Source organism: Corvus brachyrhynchos, unplaced genomic scaffold (assembly GCF_000691975.1).
Source record: "Corvus brachyrhynchos isolate BGI_N302 unplaced genomic scaffold, ASM69197v1 scaffold126, whole genome shotgun sequence".
NCBI lineage: Eukaryota > Metazoa > Chordata > Aves > Passeriformes > Corvidae > Corvus > Corvus brachyrhynchos.
In genome coordinates, this window is record NW_008239283.1 from 2,393,947 (window position 1) to 2,409,702 (window position 15,756).

At 35.6% G+C, this 15,756-nt stretch overlaps 1 protein-coding gene across 1 annotated transcript in view; it reads left to right on the forward strand.

The window, feature by feature from the left end:
- LRP1B (LDL receptor related protein 1B) overlaps positions 1-15,756 on the forward strand; it is a 483,986-nt gene that overhangs the window by 307,318 nt on the left and 160,912 nt on the right. The window contains exons 28-32 of the mRNA XM_017740107.1: positions 507-638; positions 1,899-2,126; positions 4,932-5,106; positions 5,405-5,499; positions 9,074-9,223. Of these exons, the coding sequence (XP_017595596.1) occupies positions 507-638; positions 1,899-2,126; positions 4,932-5,106; positions 5,405-5,499; positions 9,074-9,223 (780 nt within the window). The remainder of the gene's footprint in view (positions 1-506; positions 639-1,898; positions 2,127-4,931; positions 5,107-5,404; positions 5,500-9,073; positions 9,224-15,756) is intronic.

Here is a 15,756-nt window from a genome sequence, read left to right on the forward strand (position 1 = left end):
TCCCCTTTCAAATAATCTTTGTGTGTTAGATTTCCAACTAATTTTCTGGTAGGGATATCAAATTGAGAGGAAACATTGAATTTACCATAGTTCATCTCATAATCTAAGCTTTGACTATTGCTTTCACACAATTAAATCTGTTTTTCAGATCCTCATCATATTGGCATTTTTTTAATCCCATGTGTTTTGATTAGGACTGTAAAATTCTATACATTTAAATCTTATGAATAGGCTGCAAAATTAGTATCTCCCTGGGAAAATTATATCCAGTGGCTTCCTAAAGTTACAATTATAAATGGTGTCTGTATTAACAAAACAAAAGTTATATATATTTTCTTGGACTAGAGTTGAATATTAGCCTACCAAAAACAATTAGAGCACAATCTCAGTTAATCACTGAGACTGGGTTTGTTTTCCAACAGATTTTTTGCCTTCTCACAACTGTTTGACAAAACTTAATTTTAAAAAGTGTTTTTACTTCTTGTGTTTCAATTATTCTGTTTTAGCTTCCAACCCATGTGCTGCTAACGAGGGCAGAGGCCCCTGCTCTCACATGTGTCTGATCAATCACAACAGAAGTGCTGCCTGTGCCTGTCCACACCTGATGAAACTGTCTTCAGACAAAAAAACATGTTATGGTAAGTTTTTCTCCCACAGCCTGGCAAGTGCATTGATTTTTTACAATCAATGGACAAATTAATTGAAAAAAAAAAAAAAAAAAAACACCCCAAAAAACCCAACCAAAAAAACCATATTTATGCCATTGCCTTGTTTTATGGGATAAAAAAAAAAAAAACCAACCAACTCTGTAGTGCTTTTTAATGGTGTATTTTAAAGGAGCATCTACTTTTCGAGAATCAATGACCTATTCTAATAGTTAAGGTCTGTGGTACTTTGATATTTGCTGCCACAGCCATTTCTCTATGCTGCTGGTGTGTGTGATGTGTTCATAAAATTTATCTCTGCAAAACAGAAAGCTTTGTACTGAAACGTGCATCATCCCAACATTCTGAGTCAGGTAAGCTGAATAACAAAAAGGTGCCTAATAGCTTAAATCTCTACCTGCTCTAGAGTTGTCTTAGTTGCATTTCCAAGGATTAAAAAACAAAGATTAAATATTAGAAGTGCATCCTTGCAGAGGGAGTTTTATAAAAAACTGCAATACACACTTTTAAGCTCTAAAAGCCCTTGAAATGTCAAATAATTGTGTGTGTTATCTATAAAACCTTGTACTTAATTACTCTTTTCAGTGTTGATTAATAATATTCAGGAAATAGAAAATATTTTGTCATGTCAAGGATACTGCAGGGGAAAAAAGTTACTTTTACTGCTCATTTGCAGGCATTTGCTCCAATCATTCAGACTTCTGAGATTAAAAACACAACTCTGCTTTGCCTTTAGTGTTTAATAGTAGAGGTGTAAATTAGAACAACCAATTTGCCCTTTTTTTTCCAGCTGTTTGCCTTTCACTGCTTACACACACACACATTTGCTGTTGGCAAAAGTTCCCTTTTACAGTGAATCTTTTACCCTGAGATACCATGTGTTAATATCTGTTACAATGTGCAGGTGAAACAGGATTTATTTGAATGGTAAGGATGGTAAAATTTTTAAAATAACATTTTAAACACTTTTTTCTTGCACGCTCATAAGACTGTATTGATTAATGGTGTGGGAACCATGTCCAGCATCCAGAATTCTTACATTTTTCCTGTGATTCTTAAGCTCTGTAACATTATTTCTCAAGTGTCACTCGCCTGCAGGTTTTGTGGAGATGTTTAGTCACTCACATGAACATCATTTACACCTTTGTAAAGTGATCTCAAGTGAATTATTCTGATTTCTGTTAGAGATTTTGTGAAGAGGATGAGGAATGATGTTTTCCCTTTTTCTAACAGAAAGAAAGAAGTTTCTTCTTTATGCAAGACGTTCAGAAATAAGAGGGGTGGACATAGAGAACCCATATTTCAATTTCATCACAGCCTTCACTGTTCCTGACATTGATGATGTGACAGTCATAGATTTTGATGCTGTTGAGGAACGTTTATACTGGACTGATGTGAAAACACAGACCATCAAACGTGCCTTCATTAACGGGACTGGCTTAGAAACCATTATTTCAAGAGGTAAATATAGCATTGAAGTAAAAATAATTCCTTCTAGGTGAAGGTGTGATATGGGCATGCTCAAATAGGAGTTCTTCATATGTGTACCTTGCACTGGTATTGGATAATTGAGATAAACAATAAGCAAGCAGAAGTCTCTTTAGGATTCTAGTTTGCTTTATTGATTCATTATTCAATTTTATGTAAACAAATTGGGATGTAATTTCACATTGATTTTGTACAAGATTGAAATGTGTGGTAAAAAAGGAAGATAATGTCGTCAGGGGAAGGTAGAAAGAATAAAGCTAAAAAGCAGGAGAAGCACAGTGTCCTGTCATAGCTTTGCACTGAAGAATTTCCTGTGTCCTTTGGCTACCTATGTTGACCTAGCAATGAAATTGGCTCTGTCAGGGTTATTTTTTCTTTCCAGTCCATGTAGATCTTTCAGCTGTGGCACCATTGGTGAAACCACAATATGACAACTTGGTAATTTTGGTGATTGTAATGTGGTTTTTTTACCTATGCAGAATATGTACGTAAGTACAGAAACTTAATGAATATAAAATCTGTATCTGATGGCTTCAACCCTATTTCAGTAGCTCTGGTATTGACGTGAAAGTCATTTGTTGTCCTTGGTAGCATTTGTTTCTTGTTTCCAGTCACTGGCAGTTCCTCTCCTGGCAGCACATGTTGTTCTACTTTGTAATGTACCTACCTGCTTGAAAAGAGTAAAAAAGCTGATTCTGTGAAAGCAAATTTTGCTAACACTGGTTCCCCAACAGTTAAATGAATGTTTGGTAGGGAAGAAAAGAAATAGCTCATTTGTGTAAGATCAGACCTCTTCTGACTTGGAGAACAAATAAACCATATAGTTGATTATCTGAGGACTTTAGAAAATAATTAGTTCAACCTCTGCCCCTTGTGTCACTTCAGAAGAAATTAGTTCTATGTTAGCACACTTTAGGAGATGTTTGGACAAATATGGCAATACCCCCATTTGGCTGTGTAGACTGTGAATTCATTTCTTTTCTGTGGCTGCTTTTTTGTTTTCCCTTGCTGTCTCAGAGAGAACTTTATGAACAATTAGATATATTTTTTGGTCCCAATAATGAGAACAATGCTTTGAATGCCTCCTAGAGATCTTTATTGCAAGTATTCAGGTGCCCAACAAAGGGACTTATTTCTTGCTTTTTTTCAAATAGTAGTAGAATAAAAACATTGTTTATTCTAGAAAAATCACTGAATTTAATGAAACCAAAAGAAATATTCTACGTGTGAGTGTTTATCAGAATTCTTTCATATTCCTTTTATTATTTTTCTGTGGTGGAGTTTTTTTGTGTTTGGTGGTTTTGTTCTTCTGGTGGGTTTTTTTGGTTTTATTTTAGTTCTAGATGTAACATGATATAAAGGTTGGAGAAAATAATGTTTTGCCACATCAAAACACTGTAAAGACTATTTCATTTGCTTACAGTTATATTTTTGCACTTCTTATAAGAAGATGTGTAAGCACGTGCTGGTGGGATTCTTGTTGGGTGAAGTCTTCTGCCAATGTCACAAAGATGCCAACTCATACCTTAACCTTTTTAAGAGTATGAAATGCTTATTTTCTAGTTCCTCCAACCAAAAAATCCCAGAAGGGCAGGGGATCAATTTAAAATGGGTCAAGGACTATGTATTTGGTGTCCTTTGTTGCATTCTGTGAAGTTGGCAAATTTCCTAATGCCCAATCACTGCTCAACCTTATGGCCATGCAAAGCAGTCCACAGCCACATCCATGTCAGTTTGTCAAGGACAATAATCCTGTCAGTGGAAATTACCATGTTAAGTTGACAGAGGATGTGTATAAACAATGAACTATAATGAAATCATTAAATCACCCTTGGCCTGCTTCCTTCTTGACAAAGATGCCAGCCAATATGAACCAGTTCTGTCTCAGGGCAGAGGAGCATGTTGGTATCTAGAGATGGAGCAGTGACTTTACACCCAGTATTTCAGGCAGATATTAACACAGATTGACATTTCTTTAAACAGCTTGCTAAGGAAGACCATCAAGTTACCAAATCATTCATATCATATTCTTATCTTGCTGCCTCCGGTAATAATGGTGCTGTAGGTTAACCCTCAGCCCCCCACAGCTGCTCATTAACTCCCCACAGTGGGTTGGGGAAGAGAATCAGAAGGGTAAAAGTGAGAAAAGTTGTGTGTTTTGATTAAAAACAATTTTATAGGAAAAGTAAAAGCTATGTGCACCAGAAATGCAAAATGAAGAATTCATTCCGTGCTTCCCATTGGCTGGCAGATGTTTTGCCATATCCAAGAATGCAGGGGAGTAACCCAGAGTCTTTAAAGCCTTCAAAAATAAAACCAGTAAATTTCTGCAGTGACACAACTACTTATGAGCTACAGAACTATGCTATAGACTAGTGGTTTTAATTCAGATCTTCTGTACTGAGCCTTCATGGAGCTGAAGAAGGAAAGGAGGCTTTTAAATTTCAGGATAGCATTGTTTTAGAAAGCCACAGAACAGTAAATGCTTTCTGAAGTAGAAAAATAAAATACAGACGTTCAGCATCTCTGGTTATTATTTTTGGACAATAGGTTTAATGCTGTGAATATTCAGTGTGATTTTCGTGTTCTTATTGTAAATGAATCAGGCCCAGGAAGAAAAATAAAGATTATTAATTCTTGGCAACTAGTTAATAAATCCACCTGAATAGAATATTGCACAGTATTGTTAACAAACTGCAGAATAAATTGTTTTTCTTCTCTTAACACTGACAATAATCCAGACAGAAAACCAAAATAACTGCTTTCCCTTTTTTGCAGATACTCAGAGTATCAGAGGTCTTGCAGTGGATTGGATATCACGTAATTTATATTGGATTAGCTCAGAATTTGATGAAACACAAATTAATGTGGCACATTTAGATGGTTCCTTGAAAACCTCAATCATCCATGGAATCGATAAACCCCAGTGTCTCGCAGTTCACCCAGTAAAAGGGTAAGGTATTCATGGCTGTAATAAATAAACTGCAGTAAAGCTCATCAGAAGGTGGTTCTTCATTCATATTTTAAGTTTGGCCATTCTGTTTTCTTTCAAACTTAAAAGCATGATTTTTAAAGATTTTACTGAAAATATCTTGACTGAATACTTCTTTCCTTAGAAAGCTGCTGATTAAATCATGTAACTATTAGTTGTGCATTTTGTCTCCTAAACTGATGAATGCTTTCACTACTGACTCCTTAAAAACACTGTGCACACAAAGCAATATTGTAAATATGTTAATTCTCTTCTTCAGTAAGCTGTACTGGACGGATGGTAACACAATCAACATGGCAAACATGGATGGCAGCAACAGCAAAATTCTCTTTCAGAATCAAAAAGACCCTGTTGGTAAACACCTTTTTTTCCTGTTTCTTTTTTTAATTGATAGTGATTTGTTGTGGGCATTATTTTGAACTGATTTTTAAGTGTACAGTGATGTTTTTCATCTGCAGTAATAAGAACAGGCATAAAGACATGAACAACACTCATGCGTTAGTGTTGTGTTTCACAATTTAGGATACGTTTGGCCCATTCTAACTGAAATCTACTGTAGAATTAGTGGAGTACTATTAACTCTAGGATTACAGTAGGCTGAAGGAGAACCCATCTGTATTTCTCAATCTTTGTATCACAGTTAAAAAAATGTGGAGGTCAGGGTTTTACTGCGTCGTGGATATATGTGAGAGGATCCTTTGACTGCAAATGTGGATCCTTCCTCCCCAGAATCTCAGCTGCATGATCAAAAGATGAATTGGCCCTTAACTTTTCACACAGAGAAAAAGCAACAGTTGAAGCATACATTTCATATCATGACTTAGCATCAGTTTTAGTATTTGGGAATTCATATAGTTGATGATAAATTATGGCACTTTAAAAAAAAAAAAAAAAAGCTCTTACTATGTGTAATTTTTTTGTTTTGTTCAAGTATCTTTCAAAAAATAATTTCATTTTTTAGAGAGTTAAAGTGGTTATGTCAATCGTTGCTGCCTTATTAATGGCCCATCAATAAAGTGATTCTATTTTAAAGCATTTTTTTTATAACTGAATGCATTAAGCAAGCAGAAATGAAAGCGATTTAAAGAATTCAATAAATTTGACATAAGAACAACATGACATGCATTTTACACCCTAAATTCAGTGAATTTCTAAGAAATTACTTGATAACTGTTTTATTATTGATATGATTATCTGTCTAACCACTTGAAGAGACAATTACCTTTATCTGGAGAAAAAAGAGTGGCAAACCCACTAATTTAAGGTGAACAACAAGCACTTTCAATAATATTAGAACAATATTAAGAAAGGAGGTTGTGTGCAACATTTTGTACTGAATATGTTGTGATTAGAGGTCACAAGGTCCTAAACTGCAATGCTTAGGGTTTCCAATATCAAACTCTGAACTGAAATACAAGCAAAATGCCAGTTTCAATGGTTTAAATTACTTTTTACCATTAGTATGACAGTCCCGTGCTAAGAACAAGAAAACCCTTCTAAAGAGCCAGAAAGTAGCAGCCTTAAAACCTTAATTTAATATTTAATTTCTACCTGAGAAAGCTGTCTTTGTCCATAAGTGAAACTCTAGTTCATGTAGTACTAATTTTGAATGTTTGGGCTTATTAAAATGGGATAACCTGGTAATTTATGGGGTGTTTAGTTATCTTGATGCATAATTTCAGAATTCAGAAAACGAGGGAGTTTTCCAGTCTGTGACCTGAAGTAAGCTGATGGATTTTTTTTTTTTTTTTTTTTTTTTCCTTTCTTTCCTGTTTGAGTTCTATTGGAAGAAAGACACAATTTTTGAATTACAATATTTTCTATCACCAAGAATATTTGTAGTTTGGAAATTTTGGGAACGGATACTGTTAGGATGACAGATGGTGCCTTTTATTTTTATCTTAGCTAGTGCACACTAGCTATGGCTTGCTGGTCCATTCTGCAGTTCTAAAAGTCTCAAATGCTAACACATGTATTGGTTGATAAAAGAACTGGTCAGTGGAGTACCATTAAACTGTGTTCTTAGGAATTCAGGATTAATGCTTAATTTTATACTTCGGGCAAATCATTGGCTCATTTGAATCCAATGAGACCAATACTGTACAATCCTCATGCTCAGATTCACTTTAGCAGGTAGGCTATGAGATTTAAGCCAATTACCCACACTAGAACACATCATGAGTATCTGTGATGCTTATTAGCTATAAACCACTCATTTTCATTCGTAAAACAGGACAATTCCTGAAAAAAATCTAAATAAACATGCTCTGCCCACACTAGAAATGATGTGTTTTTGCAAAGGTTGGTTATAGGTGGAAAGTATTTGGGGAAGAACAGCATGGTTGACCTGTGTAGAAAGACATAGGAATGTTTTTCATGTCAGTTGCTGCTGTGTAATTGGAATACCTGGGTGTAGAAACACCAGTCGAATATCTGAAGTATAAAACCAGACAAGACAGGACTGCAATTGCTGCATAGCTTGTGTTGGCAGCCACCGCACAAGCAGATCCCATCTCGGTGCAATCTGTGGGCAGCTGGTCCATGGCTGGGAGGTGTGGGGAATACCAAGTGCCACCCATCTTGGAGCAGGGATGCCTTCATGCTAGTGTATTCCCTGTTAACCCATACTGATATTCCCAGGGAAGTTCCCTGTGCTAGGCTAAGCACTGCAGGTGCTGCTTGTCTCCAGGATCCGTGCTGCTCTGTGCTTGGAGGGATGCTGGTTGTACAAACACGAGAACGTGTGTGCAGAGACACTGCGAGACGAGTCCCTCCTGAAGGCACAGCTCCAGATCCTCTCTCCAGCCTGTCTTGTTTCCTCCTTGGTGACACACTTGCAGAAGGGAGGAAAGAAATATCAGTACCTGCAAGTGGACTGGGAAGCTGTTTTTCAGCAGCTCAGAAAGCAGACACCTTTTCTCTGCCGTGTCCAACGTGCATAAAGTAGTGACATGATGGCAGCTGTAAAAGCTGCAGCCCATGGCACTGCTTTCTCCTGTCAGGCTTTCCAAAATAGCTTTCCATGGGAAAGCAGTGTACAGGATGAAAAAGACTACAGTACAATATCTAGAGGTTGACCCATGCAGTGAAATACAGTATTTTTTTGGCAACTTGCTGCTGGATACTTAACATGAGTTCTGGGAAAGCTGGAGCATCAAAGCAAATTGTTATAGCATGTATTGTTACCATGCCAAGAATATTTCACTGTGGAAAATCTCCTGCTACCACTTCTTGAACGTTTTTTAAAGGATTATAGAAGTCTGAAATACATTATCTCCTAGTTCTTTGCTCTTACTTTCAGAAAACTGTATACTTGATTCATTTAGTAGCTTATTTTGCAAGTGTCTTTTTTTGACAGTTTTTTCACTTCTGACTCCGAAGAACGGATTATGAGGTCAGCTCACTGTGAAGCAAAATGAAAAGTAATACTATAAATTTATTAGAAGTTTGGATTAGATTTTGGTATTTCAGCATCCTAAGCAGGGAGAGGACAGACTTTTTATAGTTCTGAATCACAAAATGTACCTTGTTTACTAAGTCTCTGTGTATTCATAATTTTAGAATATAAATGATGGCTTCTGGTTTGCATTTACAAGTTGATAATGACCTCGCTTAGGACCTCAGCTTATTCAAGTAATTCTTCATTGCCAGATAATGCTTTCATCAGTCAGTCACTGATTTCTGTAACTGCTGAAAGAAATAAAAGGCACAAATCTTTCTAAAAGCATAGATTTTTTCATGGTAAATGACCAAGTTTGGTTTTCTCAATTTTTTTTTTTTTTTGGAAGTATAAGTAAATGAGTGAATAGATAACATAATTGTGTGTGTATATATATTTCTTAAATGCACCTTCATGATGAAAACAGCTTAACAATAAATGTGTATCATCTGTTAAAGCCACAGTTAAAGTTGTATGCATTAATTACAGGTTTATCGATAGATTATGGGGAGAACAAGCTTTACTGGATCAGTTCAGGAAATGGAACCATAAATAGATGCAATTTAGATGGTGGTAATCTTGAAATAATTGAATCAATGAAAGAAGACTTAACAAAAGCCACTGCTTTAACCATTATGGGTAAGTCCAGCGATAATATTTTTTTTTAAATTATTCAAAGCTAATTAATAATGAAATATAAAAGGGTTAGGGAAGCTATTGTTGTTTTTATGTAAATAATACATATGGTACATTCATGTGTGAGACTGTTGTCTGTGAAAAATTCTTTATATTTAATTGTACAGTTTGCAATCTCTATTACAAGTATATTTCCAAATACAGTCTTGCATATATATATATATATGGAATGAAGGTAACAAATGGATGGCTTTTATTTACTATAGTGACATGTAAAGCATGTTGGAAGAAGGAGCTGTGTTATGCTCTTTATTACACAGAATTATTCATTATTTGTTTGCTCTGCTCAATTCTTCTACTTAGTTCAGAATATTCCTAGTTTGTTGGATTGGCTGGCATTTTGTGAAGACTTCTTTGGGTTATGAATTGATGGTTGAGGATTTGGATTTCCAGGTGTCTGCTCATATTCCATGTATTAAATTGGTTGAAAGAAAAATATTCTGTTTGTTATGTTCAAAAACAACAATTGGAAAAATCCAAAAAACAGTAGCATAAGGAAAAATTCTTTAAAAAATCAGCTAATTGCTGATCGCTGAATATTATAAAAATATTGCTTCAAATTGGCTTATTCTCATATATACCTTCAGCTCTTGGCCCTTGCTGTAGCTGGGACAGAGTGTAGTAAGAAATTCTAGTCTGACTCAGAATTTATGTTCATGTTTCTGCTTTCCTAGAGATGACTTTAGAACTTTCCATATTTCCTACAAATTGCTGACCTCATTACTTACATTTATCTTGGATATTAAAAAAAGGAAAGTTCAGTTGATAAACAGCCTTTTGTTGGGACAGGTGGTTCATCAACTGCCAGTCTTTTTATGAGGTATTTTATTCGATTGATTAATGATATAATAATTATGTACATATAGATTGTGTGCTAGTGAAAATTAAGTAAAATTTAATGATTTTTATGCATGTGGTGTAAATTATATCATATTTAAAGTGGTAATTACTTAATTAGATTTATTATGCACATATTTGGCCAGTACTGAACTCTAAATGCTGTCAGTATCAGTTGGAGACAGGATGCTTTTATGTGTGCTTTCATAAAAACAAGCAGGTTTGGTGTCAGAAGGAATCATGAATGTTAATTTGGACAAATTGTCTTTTATTGATTGGATTGTGACTAGAAATAGATTGAATAAATGACCTTTGCTCTGGGGAGCTGTTGGAAGTCTTTAACAGGAGGTGTAAAGAGTGTTTGTTCATACTGTCACTGAGTTGGTGGTGTCAGGTCTTCGTGTGTGATTCACAGAAGCTACAACAGTGATGATCCCTCTGGAACAGGCAATAAAGAGTTTATAGCTACCATGTAAAGAGGAGTGCATGAAAGTATTTGAATTTTTGCACACCTGGAGATGGAAGAATATCTATTGTATAGGTTTTAAACACATGTACCTCTAATATTCATAGTTTGGGATGCTTTGTTTTTATGGATGATGACAATTCTTCCTACTCAAAAATGGTGAACAAAACCTTCAAAGACTTTGGAGGTTTGTTTGTTTTGCTTTGGGGTGTTGGAGTCTTAGTTGTGCTAAACTGTGGCTTGATATTGCAGTGAGATTGCATATAACAATCTGCTGGAGAAAAATACGAGCACATACAGTTTTATCAACAATGTTGTATGTGCTGATTGAAAAACATGAAAGTTTCTGCATTAATTTCTCCCATAAGTTTTCATACTGTGGAACATACTGTGGTAATATAAATGCCATTTATTTTCCTAAAGAACGAGTGGCTGTACAGCAGCTTCTTATAAGCAGGATTTGTGCATGTAAAGTGGGTCAAAACAGAAAATCCAATGCTGTATGAGCCAGATAAGAGATCTCTAATTGATAAATGGTCATAACTAATAATATATAAATAAAGAAGAATGACTAATTTGTTCTAGTGTAAGATTTAGCACGAGTGTGTGAAAATTTACTACCCCTGCTGATCTGTTTGCCTACAAGTTTAATAGGAGGTTTTAGCAGGTGAATCACAGTAATTGCAATGTTTATTGCATCATTGTTCCTCCTATTCCTAAATTTTCTTGACTCCTTTTACCTAAAAACACAGTAAACACAATAAAACAACATGAATGGAATGTTTCTCCTCTCTGAATATACTGAGCTATCATTTGAATTCATCAGTGGGTGAAGAGAGAGATGATACCTGTACCCAAACCCTTAACTGTTGTGTAGGATTTAAGTTCCACTGAGTGCTGGAGAGTCTTGTAATCTTCAGCTTTCTTTTGTATTATTCTGTCTTTTGCATTTAGTGTCTCCCCAGCTAAAAGCAGGACTTTGGTCAACTTCTTTGTTGGTATATTTTGGTTTATGACCTTGTCATATTGCTGGGTTATGTTTCCAGCGAGGCAGAAAGAGGAGATAGAGTTTGGTGGTTTGAGACTCCCTGTGTTCAGTTGTGTCACCAGGTCATGCAGTTGGTGACTTGTTGATCCCTAGAACCTTTATTGGACTGAGGAGCTGAAAAGAGGAAACAGTGGAGGGAGCCTCAGTGGACTGATGGGATGGGTAATGTGATCCGAGATGGCCCTGGTTGCCATGCACCCATTCCCTGCCAAGGCTGGGTGCACTGAAGGAGAAAGGATCTTCAGAAAAATTGCTGAATTTCTAATAAATTTACTTATACCAGTGATGTGTCTTTGAGCACCTCAGTTGTTGCTTCTGAAAGTTTCTTTAGCTGCTTGTGAAGCTTCTTCCCCTGCCATCAGTCTCTGTGAGAAAGCATGGGCTCACGGAGACTCCCAAGGAGAACCCCACAGCCTGTGTCAAGAGCTAATGCCTTCCATCCCTTGTCTGGACAGCCTTTTGCGCAGAAAACTGACAGAGCTGACAGTTTCCAGTGGCTTTTGCTGTATCTTACACTTCACATTCCAGAAGATTTTTCAGAGCTATAAAAAAAGTGGTGACTGGGAGAGGCTTGGCCCAACGAAGACTTCTTTAGTTGGCCTTGGTAATCTCTGTGCTGTTCTGATATCTCGAGTTTTGTGATCTTTGATTCTGTTCGTTTCAAAAGTGGAAAAGAGAAGCAGTTAGGCACTCCATGGTTGTGTTCTGTGATATGAACTCAATAGACACTGCTAGTGAAGTCAGTAAAGTTTTGGTTTGTTTTGTAATACAACTTATGGAGTGGTTCAGAGCTTCACCAGCAATGAGAATTCTCCTTTAGCACGACCCCTTAATCTCCCCATTGTTTCTATTGCTTTCAATTCCTCTGTTTTAGCATTGCAGTTTAGCTGTTGGAAACCATTTGGAAGTTACCATTTCTGTTTCAGATGTTTGCTGTTGTTTAGTCCTTTCCAGGCTCTGTTTAACATCTTCCTACTATTGCATTCTTTAGTGGGAGCTTATTGAAAGTAATGATAAGACATAAAAAATAATGTTAGCAAACAAGTTGGTGCCAAAGTAACTGTCAGGTTTATCCTTGAGGGAAATGGGAACAATATATAATCCACATCTTTCTGTATTTTGGGTCTTTCATTTATTGGTTTTCTACTCAGCAGTGTCAGTCATCTTTCTTTTTCAATATGCTGAGCAGAATTCCTAGTCTTTTGGTGCCTGCATTTGCTAAATCTTTTTGAGTGTGATATAGACGGGATGAAAATTATATTCCATTTGAAAGTAAAGCATTTGAATATATACAAAATTGCTATTTTCCCATGCCTTCGAGCATACAAAAATTATTTTTGCTGTTGCCATTCTGTATTACAAACAAGTCGCTGTAAATCTATGAAGTCATACTTGCTTTTCGACTCTTCCCAGTTTTTCTTCAAATCCATATTCAATATGTGAGATGTCTGTGTATGCCACATCAGCCATTTTTTAGTTAATCTATCAGTCAAAACCACATGAATGGTCTAGTACCTCCCACTGGTTATTGTCTTGCTTTTGGTCAACAGTAATGTTCTTCTGTTTCTATGTTAGCTTTACATTTTGTTTTCTTCAAAGACCTCTGCTGTTTTTTTGAGTCTTTTAGAAGTTTATGTGATTCACAGCACCCTATGTCCTACATAATTTTCAACCCCTGCTCCTGGCACCATTTACAAATTTATATCAAATATATCCATTCTCCTGAGATTCAGGATGTGAGAGAACCTCTGGATTTTATACGGTACAGCAAAACTCTTTTCAACAATGAGAAAACACTTCCTATACTTGTCTTAAGGTTTGAGTTTAATATATCATTCAATATCTGATTTTAGTAGTTTTCCTGGTGGCTAGTGTCTTGAGTGGGATCAAATGATAAAGATGTATTTGGAATTCTGCATAAAGTCTCATTTCCTTTCTTCCAAGTTACTTAATGAAAACGGTTCCTTGACTGTTATTGAAACGGGTTGGGAATTTACCTTTGTGGTGAGAACTGTATTTCTGGATTGGTGAGCAGAGTCATTATTTTACAAGATCTGAATTGCAGAGGAGCTCGCAGCCATATCTGATGTGTTTCCAAGCTGGTGTGTTGTTTCTTGAATGATAAATGGCTCTGAATGAGAAACTGAGCATTGCTAGAAAAGTATCGATTGGTTACCGTAAGTCTGTAGCTGAGAAGAAAAGGATGCTGAAGGCTTCTGTCAGCAGTTTTAGTGGAGGCATTTGATTGGATTTTGTATCAGGTCCCCACAGAAATACAATTCACACAAAGTCACAAAATTCATCTCATCTCGCCACAAAATAGGAATATAATGTAGATTGTATAATGAGGATATAATTTGTTGTGCATTTGGTCTTTTTTTGGTGGAAAATAGAGTACTCCATGTAGTGAATGATTTTATGTGTAAGTGCTATTTCTATTGAAATTCGTATTAAAAAAATTCAATCAGCAATACAACAAAATCAGATATACATAATAGCTTTTCACTGTGCTTTCAGATATTAGATTAATATCTTTTGAACAAAAAATTGTATATAAATATAGCCATTAAGTTATATTATCAACCAATCAAACCAGAAAGTAACAATTATAGTATTTCATTTTAGACAGAAAATGTAGGTTAATATTACCAAAATACACTCATGCTCCTGTTTACTTTCATCGTGCATTAGATGATATATTGGTTATTTGATTTTTGTTTCATCCTAAATAAAGTTTCAAAAATAACATCAGAATGCTTTTCTAGTGGCTCAGATGGCAGGAGCTCTGACTCTGCTGGATCTCTTTGCAAAGTGAAAGGGGGTTGCTTAGATCAGGAAACTTCAAACACATACACCTTAATTTTCCAAGTCATCAGTCTTCTAATTGCCGTAACACCATTCATTACATTAGCATTAATACATGAAATATATCTAGGCAATTTGCCCGGTTCTAAGTGCAGTACATAGTTGTCTTCCATAAATACTCAAACCACCATTAATGAAAACTAATGGCCCATCAAAATTTGCATTCAGAGTACTACTTGAAATCTCCAAAGGACTGTCCACAATGCTAGGGTAGCAATTCTTGGCATTTGAAGTTGCTGTTGCCCAATATGTTGCTGTGCTTAATGCTAATTACCCGACAGAACAGATAAATACAACAATTTTAATATATATTATAACCTAGTTTCAGCAACAAGATTGTAATTAGCGATCGAGCAACACTCTCGTTAGCATAATCAAGCAAATAAATCATTTCAGTTTGACATTTAAAGGTCCAAAATAGCTTTTTTCTTCCCTTGTGTATGAATGCAAGTTGTCTTTATGCTAAAGTGTTTTTTTTTGTAAAATCATCTACTATATTTTAAAATTAATATAGAAATAATTAGTTCATCCTGAATGCTAGGGATCGTAGATGAGTTATCTACTGAAGGAATATATCAGTAAAGCAGAGAGAAATAATCCAAAATTTGCTTAGAATTGTGGTCAAAAATAGCTGTGTAATTGGGGTTTTTGTTTGTTTACATAGCAGTGGTGTATGTTGGTCACCTAGTACTTTCCGAAGAATTAAAACATTTATTTTTTAGTTTTTAGGGCACAACTGGCAAGTTTTTTGGCAGGCAGTCATAAGAGGTTTGACCTCAAGGTGTCTGTACTTCAGAATTTGTTAGTTGTTGGGGGGTTTTGGTTTGTTTTTTTTTAGATTGGTGGGGGGTTTTTAATGTTATTTTTTACCTTTTTTTTTTTTGATATACTTGAAATGTCAGGATTTGTGTGACTTGGTCAGCAAATCAGACAAGGGCAGTTTTAGGAGGCTGTGGAAACCGTAGCCAAAGTTGAGGTTTTGCACAAAATATTAAAGAAATGCCTTGAAGAGTGATTACTTCTTTGAAATAAAAGATAAAAATGCCAAAACCATATGTTTTTTGCTTCTTTCCTGTACTCCAGTCTTACAAAGCAACTAATTTTTTTATAGAATGGTTTGGATATGTAAAACAGTAAGTTCATGTTGCTATGCACAAGACACCAGTCATTACTAAAATTATTTAATGGCCTGTTCTAATTTGTGGTCACATAGAGGATGTGAAGAACAAAAACTCTTCTTCACACACAAACATTTCATTG